The 13794-nt window shown below is 31.5% G+C and overlaps 2 protein-coding genes across 2 annotated transcripts in view; both read right to left on the bottom strand.

Annotated features, from left to right (window-relative positions):
- Window positions 1-13385, bottom strand: part of LOC135124177 (doublesex- and mab-3-related transcription factor A2-like) — a 105475-nt gene extending 92090 nt beyond the window's left edge. Inside the window, exon 1 of the mRNA XM_064049069.1 lies at window positions 13264-13385. The gene's annotated coding sequence lies outside the window, so the exon portion shown is untranslated. The remainder of the gene's footprint in view (window positions 1-13263) is intronic.
- On the bottom strand, window positions 1075-1871 carry LOC135124180 (larval cuticle protein A2B-like). Its single transcript, XM_064049073.1, has 2 exons — window positions 1854-1871; window positions 1075-1555 (listed from the first exon to the last, which is right to left on the bottom strand). Exons 1-2 carry the CDS (start codon window positions 1863-1865, stop codon window positions 1115-1117), a joined length of 453 nt encoding a protein of 150 aa, XP_063905143.1. The 5' UTR covers window positions 1866-1871; the 3' UTR covers window positions 1075-1114.
- Window positions 13386-13794: the final 409 nt, after the last annotated feature.

The following is a 13794-nucleotide window of genomic DNA, read 5'->3' as shown; positions in this document are numbered from 1 at the left end:
CGTACAATAGGAAAAAGTAAGATAAAAAAAACTGCAAAATAAAAAGTGAAAAAACCAAAAAAGTGAAACTGAAACATCTCAAATCAAAAAATTAAGGGCACAAAAATTAAAAAATCGAAAAACTGTTGAAATGAACATTTGAAAATATGAAGATAGTAAGTTCGAAAAATTGTAAGTCGAAAACTGAAGAAACGAAAAATTGTAAATAGAAAACTGAAGAAACGAAAAAATTAAAAAGTGAAAAATCAAAAAATTGAAGGAACGAAAAGTTATAAATAAAAATCGAAAAACTGACAAATCCTTCAGTGACTTACTCTGTATACGCGATCTGTTTAAGCTTAAATACATTTTTTTCTTTTTCGAAATAAAGTCGTTTTGCACATTTGTAAGTTGTATTACGATATTTTCAACTTATAATTCTGAATATATTTTTTTTTTTCAGAATTTTATAGTAAACAGGATGTTTTCCGTTTTGCATAAATCAATAATTATTAATTCTACCAGCTTTTGTCTCATATTTATCGAAAGCAAACTTTTCTTAGATCTTAAATATTTAAGATTCCGATGTCATTTTATAAAAGTTAATTTATTTATTTTCAGAAAATATTACCGTATGCAAAAATCATCGCCACGACTCATATTTAAAAATGCAAATTAACTGCATATTTGTGTCGATTTTTGTTTCAATAATTAATTATTTACAAATCGCTTCCAACCATGTAGGAAGCTTCCCATGCCAATCTCAAAATAACGAAAGTGACCATGACTTGCACATGCTTTGCGCTTTCAGTTACCCATGATTTATTTCTTGCGCCGTTTTTTGCTAATTCTGCCAAACCTTGCGCAACCACCGCATCTTTCCTCAACCCATCCAACCCAAAGGTCGCACCAACCTCCACCAAAATCCACCCACCAAACCCCCCATCACCGAAGGTCCCCCAACATCCGCATCCATCGCGGCAAAAAACCAGCGAAAAAATCCTTGACTCCGCATTGCTCTATGGTCAAGGCGTCCAATTTCCTCCAGCACCAAGTCACGACAACATCTCTCAAAACCAACTTTATTTTTATTTTCATAACGAACGTAATTAATTTACAAAATCAACAATCGTGCTCAGTAGTGGATGGCATGGGCGTGCGAGTGCGCGTGCAGGGGGGCCGGGGCGTAGGCGACCCTGGCGACGGGGGCGACGTGCGCCACTGGTGCCACCGCCCTGACGGCAACAGCCAGCGGCTCCTTGTGGACTATAGCGTTGAAGCCGTTGTGGGGGTCGGAGGCGTAGTTGACGGTGCGCTTGGTGCCGTCGGGGTCCACCACCGAGTAGCTGCCCTGGACGATGTCCCCGCGACGGACCTCGTGCTGGCTCTTGCTATCTCCAGTCAGGGGGTCGTTGACGGCGTAACCGAAGTCGTAGTGGGCGGGCGCGCGCGGCTCGGCGATGATGGGGGCGGCGTACGCCACGGGCGCGTGGGCCACGTGGGCCACGGGGGCGGCGGAGTAGCTGAAGGGCACGCCGGCGCGGGCCACGGCCAAGACGGCGGCGAGAACTACGACCTGAAAAGGAATTTCATTTTTGGAAAAAAGGGACGTTTTCGGGTCCTTGCTAATTTCGGGTCCAACATCAGCAAAAATGGATATTTTCATTATAAGAAAAAATATGTTTGAGTATAGAAAAAATCAAAAAATTGAAAAATTCAAAAGTTTTAAAAGTGAAAAAGCGAAAAATTCAAACATGAAAACTCGAAAATTTGCAAATCGAAAAAATAAAATCAAAAAAACAAGATTTTGAAGAAAATATAACACTTGAGTAAACCGCTAATTGGGACCGTTTTGGGTACTCTCAGCTACTTACTTTGAACACCATGTTGCTGTGTAGGATTTTTTGCACGGATCTGCTCATCACCACGCCAGATTCGCTTTTATAGCACTTTTTTGAAGGTGTGGTTCCCCCCAAAACCAAATTTTTAATTAACACGGAACAATATCGAAAAACTTATAACGCACACGAACCTCATAAATCACGGAATTTTCTTAATTGGCGCTTTATCATCGTCTACAAAATTCCATAATTGGCAATTTTCCGAAAAATTGCCACCGACGTCATTATCACCGTTCTAATTTTATGCAGAACGTTACCTTCTTCTTTTAATTGATTAATGGCGGCGACATTGAGACACACATAAAAATGTGAATGTATCGCACAAAAACGTCAAATCTACCCTCATTGGTCCAGAGAATGGCCATAACTCATTGTTATTGTTGTTGCTTAACATTTGAAAGAATTCGCGATGTTCGACGGACTTTGATTTAGTGTGTGGTAAATTTCATGGTCGTTTTGCGTTGGGACGAAAAGGTGGAACATCTGGGCCTGTGGCCCTTGATTGAGCGCGATTGGAAGGGCCCGAATTGGCCTCCCTTTCTCTGAGCGCTGGCCGAGTGATGCGCCACTGGATTACCTTAGTGTGGTCCGTATTGCGACATTTTAGGACCCGTGACCTTCGCTCGACTAACCTTGCGCGTTTTATATAAGACGAAGTGGAAGCCAGTGATGAACAGTACTGATGGGGGAATTAATGAGCACAGGTTTGGAATGTTTCGAAGTTTTGAAATATTTTCGTGTGTTTATTTTTTATTAAATTGTTGGATTATGTTTAATTTTTTTGAATCATCGGCTAATTGAGAATATGAAGGTCGGAAGTTATGTATGTCATAGCACTCATAACTCAAAACTTTCTGGTAATGAAACTGCCGCCAACTAGCGCAGAACTGAAAATTAGGTGGTATGAAAAATTTACAAATTTCGGAAAATAATAAATACGAAAAATTGTATAATCGAAAAAAGTAACACCAAAAAACCGAAAATGTGGAAAAACGAAAAATTGTGAGAAATCGAGAAAGTCTAGAAACGAAAACTTGGAAATTCGAAAAAGTAAGATCAAACTTGCAAGTCGAATAATTGAAAAGAAAAATTGCAAACTTAAAAACTGAAAAAACGAAAAGTTGAAAAAGCCAAATATTTGAAATTCAAAAATTGAAAACAAAGAAACGAAAAATCGGGAAATTGAACATTCGCAAAAATTCAAATAGTAAATACCAAAATTAAAATATGTAGGTACCTAAACATTGAAGAATGGAAAAATTCTAAAATCGAAGAATTGCAAACAGGAAAATTGAAAAACAAAAATGCAGGAAAATTGAAAAGTTGAAAAAGGTTAAAAAATTTAAGATATAAAGGTCCCGAAAAATTGCAAAAAACGAAAAATTGTAAAATTTACAAATTACAAATAAATATGAAAAACTGTAAAATCAAAAAACTGTAAAATTGAAAAATTCAGAAAACGAAAAACTATAAATTTGAAAAACCGCAAAATCAAGAATCATAAAATCAAAACATTGTACAATCGTTAAAAGTAAAATCAAAAAACTCCAAAACGAAAAATTGAAAAAACGAAAAAGGGAGATCGGAACATCGCAATTTGAAAAATTCAGGACACGAAAATTAAAAAAAAAATCAAAAAACTGTAGAAACGAAAACTTGAAAACACCATAAAAGTAAAATCGAATAGTTGTAAGTCGAAAAATTGAAGAAACAAAAGTTTGAAAAACCAAAAAAGAAAAATTGAGAAACCAAAAAACCGAAAATGTGAAAAATAAAAAAATTAGATAAAATGTAAAATCGAAAATTTGCAAATTGAAAGAAGAAACGAAAAGTTAAAAAATCGATAAATTGATAAACAGAAAAGATGGAAAAGCCAAATATTTGAAAGTGGGAAATTGAAAAAAAAAACGAAGGAACGAAAAATCTAAGATAAAACCTGGAAAATTGTAAAATTGAAAAATTAAAAAATCGACAAATTATTGTACAATTTGCAAATTATAAGTACGAATAATTATACAAATGAAAAAACTGCAAAATCGAAAAATTGAAAAATCCAGAAACTGAAAAAACGAAAAACTGAAAAATTGCAAAATCGTAATTCGGAAAATCGTACAATCGGAAAAAGTGAGACTGAAACATCGCAAATCAAAAAATTAAGGACACAAAAATTAGAAAATCGAAAAACTGTTGAAATGAACATTTGAAAATATGAAAATAGTAATAGTAGTAATAGTTAAGAATTAATGAGCACAGGTTTGGAATGTTCCGAAGTTTTGAAATATTTTCGTGTGTTTATTTTTTATTAAATTGTTGGATTATGTTTAATTTTTTTCAATCATCGGCTAATTGAGAATATGAAGGTCGGAAGTTATGTATGTCATAACACTCATAACTCAAAACTTTCTGGTAATGAAACTGCCGCCAACTAGCGCAGAACTGAAAATTAGGTGGTATGAAAAATTTACAAATTTCGGAAAATAATAAATACGAAAAATTGTATAATCGAAAAAAGTAACACCAAAAAACCGAAAATGGAAAAATTGTGAATAATGGAAAAACTGAGAAATTAAAAAATCGAAAATGTGGAAAAACGAAAAATTGTGAGAAATCGAAAAAGTCTAGAAACGAAAACTTGGAAATTCGAAAAAGTAAGATCAAACTTGCAAGTCGAATAATTGAAAAGAAAAATTGCAAACTTAAAAACTGAAAAAACAAAAAGTTGAAAAAGCCAAATATTTGAAATTCAAAAATTGAAAACAGAGAAACGAAAAATCGGGAAATTGAACATTCGCAGAAATTCAAATAGTAAATACCAAAATTAAAATATGTAGGTACCTAAACATTGAAGAATGGAAAAATTCTAAAATCGAAAAATTGCAAACAGGAAAATTGAAAAACAAAAATGCAGGAAAATTGAAAAGTTGAAAAGGTTAAAAAATTTAAGATATAAAGGTCCCGAAAAATTGCGAAATCGAAAAAAGTACGATCAAAAAACGAAAAATTGTAAAATTTACAAATTACAAATAAATATCAAAAATTGTAAAATCGAAAAATTGAAAAATTCAGAAAACGAAAAACTATAAATTTGAAAAACTGCAAAATCAAGAATCATAAAATCAAAACATTGTACAATCGGAAAAAGTAAAATCAAAAAACTTCAAAACGAAAAATTGAAAAAACGAAAAAGTGAGATCGGAACATCACAATTTGAAAAATTCAGGACACGAAAATTAAAAAAAATCAAAAAACTGTAGAAACGAAAACTTGAAAACACCATAAAAGTAAAATCGAATAGTTCTAAGTCGAAAAATTGAAGAAACAAAAGTTGGAAAAACCAAAAAAGAAAAATTGAGAAACTGAACCGAAATGTGAAAAATAAAAAAATTAGATAAAATGTAAAATCGAAAATTTGCAAATTGAAAGAAGAAACGAAAAGTTAAAAAATCGAGATATTGATAAACAGAAAAGATAGAAAAACCCAAATATTTGAAAATTGGAAATTGGAAAAAAAAATGAAGGAACGAAAAATCTAAGATAAAACCTGGAAAAATTGTAAAATTGAAAAATCGATAAATTATTGTACAATTTGCAAATTATAAATACGAATAATTATACAAATGAAAAAACTGCAAAATCGAAGAATTGAAAAATCCAGAAACTGAAAAAACGAAAAACTGAAAAATTGCAAAATCGTAATTCGGAAAATCGTACAATCGGAAAAAGTGAGACTGAAACATCGCAAATCAAAAAATTAAGGACACAAAAATTAAAAAATCGAAAAACTGTTGAAATGAACATTTGAAAATATGAAAATAGTAATAGCAGTAATAGTTAAGAATTAATGAGCACAGGTTTGGAATGTTCCGAAGTTTTAAAATATTTTCGTGTGTTTATTTTTTATTAAATTGTTGAATGAGATGTTTCATTTTTTGAATCATCGGCTAATTGAGAATATGAAGGTCGGAAGTTATGTATGTCATAACACTCATAACTCAAAACTTTCTGGTAATAAAACTGCCGCCAACTAGCGCAGAACTGAAAATTAGGTGGTATGAAAAATTTACAAATTTCGGAAAATAATAAATACGAAAAATTGTATAATCGAAAAAAGTAACACCAAAAAACCGAAAATGGAAAAATTGTGAATAATGGAAAAACTGAGAAATTAAAAAATCGAAAATGTGGAAAAACGAAAAATTGTGAGAAATCGAAAAAGTCTAGAAACGAAAACTTGGAAATTCGAAAAAGTAAGATCAAACTTGCAAGTCGAATAATTGAAAAGAAAAATTGCAAACTTAAAAACTGAAAAAACGAAAAGTTGAAAAAGCCAAATATTTGAAATTCAAAAATTGAAAACAAAGAAACGAAAAATCGGGAAATTGAACATTCGCAAAAATTCAAATAGTAAATACCAAAATTAAAATATGTAGGTACCTAAACATTGAAGAATGGAAAAATTCTAAAATCGAAGAATTGCAAACAGGAAAATTGAAAAACAAAAATGCAGGAAAATTGAAAAGTTGAAAAAGGTTAAAAAATTTAAGATATAAAGGTCCCGAAAAATTGCAAAAAACGAAAAATTGTAAAATTTACAAATTACAAATAAATATGAAAAACTGTAAAATCAAAAAACTGTAAAATTGAAAAATTCAGAAAACGAAAAACTATAAATTTGAAAAACCGCAAAATCAAGAATCATAAAATCAAAACATTGTACAATCGTTAAAAGTAAAATCAAAAAACTCCAAAACGAAAAATTGAAAAAACGAAAAAGGGAGATCGGAACATCGCAATTTGAAAAATTCAGGACACGAAAATTAAAAAAAAAATCAAAAAACTGTAGAAACGAAAACTTGAAAACACCATAAAAGTAAAATCGAATAGTTGTAAGTCGAAAAATTGAAGAAACAAAAGTTTGAAAAACCAAAAAAGAAAAATTGAGAAACCAAAAAACCGAAAATGTGAAAAATAAAAAAATTAGATAAAATGTAAAATCGAAAATTTGCAAATTGAAAGAAGAAACGAAAAGTTAAAAAATCGATAAATTGATAAACAGAAAAGATGGAAAAGCCAAATATTTGAAAGTGGGAAATTGAAAAAAAAAACGAAGGAACGAAAAATCTAAGATAAAACCTGGAAAATTGTAAAATTGAAAAATTAAAAAATCGACAAATTATTGTACAATTTGCAAATTATAAGTACGAATAATTATACAAATGAAAAAACTGCAAAATCGAAAAATTGAAAAATCCAGAAACTGAAAAAACGAAAAACTGAAAAATTGCAAAATCGTAATTCGGAAAATCGTACAATCGGAAAAAGTGAGACTGAAACATCGCAAATCAAAAAATTAAGGACACAAAAATTAGAAAATCGAAAAACTGTTGAAATGAACATTTGAAAATATGAAAATAGTAATAGTAGTAATAGTTAAGAATTAATGAGCACAGGTTTGGAATGTTCCGAAGTTTTGAAATATTTTCGTGTGTTTATTTTTTATTAAATTGTTGGATTATGTTTAATTTTTTTCAATCATCGGCTAATTGAGAATATGAAGGTCGGAAGTTATGTATGTCATAACACTCATAACTCAAAACTTTCTGGTAATGAAACTGCCGCCAACTAGCGCAGAACTGAAAATTAGGTGGTATGAAAAATTTACAAATTTCGGAAAATAATAAATACGAAAAATTGTATAATCGAAAAAAGTAACACCAAAAAACCGAAAATGGAAAAATTGTGAATAATGGAAAAACTGAGAAATTAAAAAATCGAAAATGTGGAAAAACGAAAAATTGTGACAAATCGAAAAAGTCTAGAAACGAAAACTTGGAAATTCGAAAAAGTAAGATCAAACTTGCAAGTCGAATAATTGAAAAGAAAAATTGCAAACTTAAAAACTGAAAAAACAAAAAGTTGAAAAAGCCAAATATTTGAAATTCAAAAATTGAAAACAGAGAAACGAAAAATCGGGAAATTGAACATTCGCAGAAATTCAAATAGTAAATACCAAAATTAAAATATGTAGGTACCTAAACATTGAAGAATGGAAAAATTCTAAAATCGAAAAATTGCAAACAGGAAAATTGAAAAACAAAAATGCAGGAAAATTGAAAAGTTGAAAAGGTTAAAAAATTTAAGATATAAAGGTCCCGAAAAATTGCGAAATCGAAAAAAGTACGATCAAAAAACGAAAAATTGTAAAATTTACAAATTACAAATAAATATCAAAAATTGTAAAATCGAAAAATTGAAAAATTCAGAAAACGAAAAACTATAAATTTGAAAAACTGCAAAATCAAGAATCATAAAATCAAAACATTGTACAATCGGAAAAAGTAAAATCAAAAAACTTCAAAACGAAAAATTGAAAAAACGAAAAAGTGAGATCGGAACATCGCAATTTGAAAAATTCAGGACACAAAATTAAAAAAAAATCAAAAAACCGTAGAAACGAAAACTTGAAAACACCATAAAAGTAAAATCGAATAGTTGTAAGTCGAAAAATTGAAGAAACAAAAGTTGAAAAAACCAAAAAAGAAAAATTGAGAAACCAAAAAACCGAAAATGTGAAAAATAAAAAAATTAGATAAAGTGTAAAATCGAAAATTTGCAAATTGAAAGAAGAAACGAAAAGTTAAAAAATCGAGAAATTGATAAACAGAAAAGATGGAAAAGCCAAATATTTGAAAGTGGGAAATTGAAAAAAAAAAGTGAAGGAACGAAAAATCTAAGATAAAACCTGGAAAAATTGTAAAATTGAAAAATTGAAAAATCTACAAATTATTGTACAAATGAAAAAACTGCAAAATCGAAAAATTGAAAAATCCAGAAACTGAAAAAACGAAAAACTGGAAAATTGCAAAATCGTAATTCGGAAAATCGTACAATCGGAAAAAGTGAGACTGAAACATCGCACATCAAAAAATTAAGGACACAAAAATTAAAAAATCGAAAAACTGTTGAAATGAACATTTGAAAATATGAATAGTAATAGTAGTAATAGTTAAGAATTAATGACCACAGGTTTGGAATGTTCCGAAGTTTTGAAATATTTTCGTTGTTTATTTTTTATTAAATTGTTGGATTAGATGTTTCATTTTTTGAATCATCGGCTAATTGAGAATATGAAGGTCGGAAGTTATGTATGTCATAACACTCATAACTCAAAACTTCCTGGTAATAAAACTGCAGCAGCGCAGAACTGAAAATTAGGTGGTATGAAAAATTTACAAATTTCGGAAAATAATAAATACGAAAAATTGTATAATCGAAAAAAGTAACACCAAAAAACCGAAAATGGAAAAATTGTGAATAATGGAAAAATTGAGAAATTAAAAAATCGTAAATGTGGAAAAACGAAAAATTGTGAGAAATCGAAAAAGCCTAGAAACGAAAACTTGGAAATTCGAAAAAGTAAGATCAAACTTGCAAGTCGAATAATTGAAAAGAAAAATTGCAAACTTAAAAACCGAAAAAACGAAAAGTTGAAAAAGCCAAATATTTGAAATTCAAAAATTGAAAACAAAGAAACGAAAAATCGGGAAATTGAACATTCGCAAAAATTCAAATAGTAAATACCAAAAGTAAAATATGTAGGTATCTAAACATTGAAGAATGGAAAAATTCTAAAATCGAAAAATTGCAAACAGGAAAATTGAAAAACAAAAATGCAGGAAAATTGAAAAGTTGAAGAAGGTTAAAAAATGTAAGATATAAAGGTCCAGAAAAATTGCAAAATCGAAAAAAGTACGATCAAAAAACGAAAAATTGTAAAATTTACAAATTACAAATAAATATGTGAAAATTGTAAAATCAAAAAACTGTAGAAACGAAAACTTGAAAACACCATAAAAGTAAAATCGAATAGTTGTAAGTCGAAAAATTGAAGAAACAAAAGTTGGAAACACCAGAAAAGAAAAATTGAGAAACCAAAAAACCGAAAATGTGAAAAATAAAAAAAATAAATAAAATGTAAAATCGAAAATTTGCAAACTGAAAGAAGAAACGAAAAGTTAAAAAATCGAGAAATTGATAAACAGAAAAGATGGAAAAGCCAAATATTTGAAAGTGGGAAATTGAAAAAAACAAATGAAGGAACGAAAAATCTAAGATAAAACCTGGAAAAATTGTAAAATTGAAAAATTGAACAATCGACAAATTATTGTACAATTTGCAAATTATAAATACGAATAATTATACAAATGAAAAAACTGCAAAATCGTAATTCGGAAAATCGTACAATCGGAAAAAGTGAGACTGAAACATCGCAAATCAAAAAATTAAGGACACAAAAATTCAATTTTTTGTTTCGACTCACCCCAATCGCGTTGACTCAACGGTGGTTAAGCGTATTAACTACAATTTAGTTAACAGCGATATTAATCAAATTGATTGGCACTCCTGTCTCCGTAACTTAGATCCAAATGAGCAATGGAATTACCTGACAGCGATCATTACATCACTCAAAGCAAAATACACTAAGACGATGGTTATCAAACGAGCGAAAAATAAACCTTGGATAAATCGTAACCTTATAAAAGAATTATCAAAAAAGAAAGCCCTTTGGAAAAAATTTCGGAGAACAAAATGCAATAATGACTACGTAGCTCACAGGCTTTTCTCAAACGAACTATCTATCAAATTACAGAAAGCTAAGAAGGCATATGAACAGTCAGTAATTTTCAGCAACAACCAAAAGAAGTTCCACCAATACATTCGGAATGCCCTGTGCTCAAAGGTCAGCGTACCTCTGATCCAACACCCCAACGGAACTCTGTGCAACAACAACCTGGAAGTAGCCGAGTTATTAGCTGAGAGTTTTTGCAAGTCTTTCACACCAGAGCCAAACGATCCACTGACAGCAGTACTCTCTACTCCCAGTTGTGAGAACTTTCTAAGTAACATCAATTTCACTCCATCGATAATAAGACAAAAAATAAAAAATCTTAAGTCCAACTCTGCCCCTGGACCTGACAACATTGATGTGCACCTACTGAAACACTGTATCAGCTCCCTAAGCTCACCCCTGGCCATAATAATGACAAACTCTTTTAAAACTTCCATTGTGCCAGACGTCTGGCGTTGTGCTTACGTCACACCTATTTTTAAAAAAGGCAACAAGCTCTCTCCAGACAACTACAGGCCGATTAGCTTAGTGTCAGTGGTGTCCAAAATTATGGAATCTATCATAGTCGATTCATTATCTCAATTTCTTGTTGAAAACGAAATCATTCCTAACGTTCAGCATGGCTTCCTTAAAGGCCGCTCAATCGTCACCAACTTATTATCATGCTTAAACGAGTGGTCTGACTCACTTGACAAACATAAGCCTACAGACGTCATTTACTTAGACTTTTCCCGAGCGTTTGACCGTGTCCCTCATCAGCGATTGATGCACAAACTCCATCACCAAGGCGTCCGTGGAGACCTCTTAACGTGGATTTCATCGTTTCTTAATAACCGTTCGTTCAAAGTCCGGGTGGACAAGGAGTATTCTAATCCCAGAAGTGTTTTAAGTGGTGTACCACAAGGATCCGTCCTGGCGCCACTACTCTTCTTGGCTTACACATCCGATCTCGTCGCTGTCATCAGTTCAAAATGCGCCCTTTATGCTGACGACGCAAAAATTTTTGCTGACCCAACATCTAACTGGGACACTCTCCAAAGTGATCTGCACAAAATCGCCATTTGGTCTTCAGCTTGGCTTCTACCACTAAACGAAGACAAATGCGTCGTTCTTCACATCGGGCCAAACAACCCTCTTAACACTTACTCCATCAATGGAAAACTCTTGCGCTCTGTAAAATCTGTAAACGATTTGGGTGTCATCATTAATGACCGTTTGACTTGGACACAACACATTGATAAAATATGCAAGAAAGCTAACTCAACGATATACATCTGTAACAAAATTTTCTCAAAGCCGTCGTATGAAACAACTCGGAAACTTTACATCATGTATATCAGACCCCTCCTGGAATATGCCAGCGCTATATGGTACCCAATACTTTGTCGGGACAGAAATCTATTAGAACAAACACAACGAAAGGCCACCCGTCTTGGTTTTGGAATTCGAAGACCATCATATGCCGAACGCCTCTCACAAATGCGTCTTGAACCAATTACAACGAGACTGAGAAAACTCGATCTTATAACCACCTACAACATTCTAACATCCAAGTTCAGCGTGGACCTCTCGCACATTTACAAACCACAAAATGACAACAGGTTACGAGGCCACCCTCGACAACTAAAACACCAGACATACTCGACGAAGAGCCGTCAATTTTTTTTACCCAATCGCGTTTTCAAGGAGTGGAATTCTTTACAACCTACCCTAGTCGCCGCACCCACTACAAGCATCTTCAAAAAGGGAATCAACTCTGTTACTTTCAATTAGTTAACTTTAATAATTTAGTTTAATTTGTATAGAGTACCCATAGGATTTTTTTTTTTCCTCTACTCTGTAATTTCTCTGTAAAATAAATAAATAAATAAAAATAAAAAAAAATTAAAAAATCGAAAAACTGTTGAAATGAACATTTGAAAATATGAAAATAGTAATTTTAGTAATAGTTAAGAATTAATGTTAAGGTTTGGAATGTTCCGAAGTTTTGAAATATTTTCGTGTGTTTATTTTTTATTAAATTGTTGGATTAGATGTTTCATTTTTTGAATCATCGGCTAATTGAGAATATGAAGGTCGGAAGTTATGTATGTCATAACACTCATAATTCAAAACTTTCTGGTAATGAAACTGCCGCCAACTAGCGTAGAACTGAAAATTACGTGGTATAAAAAATTTCCAAATTTCGAAAATTTTTCATTTTTAATTGAAAATTTTTAAAATACTCTTATTTTTTGATTTTGCATACTTTCACAACTCGAATAATAACTGTAGAGACATCGTCCGTTATAAAATGTTTCAAATTTTTTTTTTCCAAAATTTATCAAACTGTTTGATTCTCAAAATCTTGAAAGTTCTAAAATACATGTTGTAGTAAATTGATGTAAACAAAAGTAAGTGAGAATATTTCAAAAACCATTATTTTGGATATACAAATCACATTGGAAGTAGATAAAAACGGGACTTAAAAAAAATTGTTACAACCTGTAATCTGCTCTGGACAACTTGATTTTGTGGATTCTGAACAAAAGTTGATCCACCCGGTAGATCTATAATTTTGAATGACACTGTTTCACTTGGAATATTACACTATTTAACTTGGAATATTGAAATTAAAGACTCTGGAGTACTTTTAAAAGGACTCAGTATACATTTAGGTCCTCTGTGCTTAGAATTTCCAGTGCCCTATGAAAAATTTCGATACGGACGTTTTCGGTAGATTTATCGAATTTACTGAAAATATTAATTACGTACCTGTAGATTACTGCTGACCTTGTACGGGAAACCACAAACTTAAATTTAACACATTTTTCTGTAATATTTTTGCTATTTTTCGCACAAAAATGCTACAATACAAACAATAGCTAACTAGTCTGAACCCCTCCACACCAAATGTCAAAAAAATCTAACAACAGTCCTACCATAGGGATAAAGTCTTCCTTTAAAGTAAGAGTGCCCATTGTGTTTCAAAACTGTTCGATTTTATCTTATATACTGCAGTGTCGTAAATGCTGGTAGCTTTCTTATTTAGTAGAAGAAATATTGCTGTTACAATACATAAATTAACAGCTCCCTCTTCAATTGAGACGTTCATCCACACGGAAGGACTATGACTATTTTTTGACAGTTGATACGGCGGTTCAGTTAAGTCGTTTGCATTTTAGAACTTTGTTTGTGAAAAAAATACCAAACATGTGCGGAAAATTGTGTAAAACTGAAGAACTTAGCTTCTGGTGCTTGTCCAACCACAGTTTAAAGGTGAGTGTTGCAAATTTTTGTAAAATT

Source organism: Zophobas morio, unplaced genomic scaffold (genome assembly GCF_036711695.1).
Source record: "Zophobas morio isolate AGI-343-1 ecotype UQ-CSIRO unplaced genomic scaffold, CSIRO_AGI_Zmor_V1 ptg000007l, whole genome shotgun sequence".
Classification (NCBI taxonomy): Eukaryota; Metazoa; Arthropoda; class Insecta; order Coleoptera; family Tenebrionidae; genus Zophobas; species Zophobas morio.
Note: the sequence above shows the minus strand (reverse complement) of the source record. Positions and strands in the feature narration are given on the sequence as shown.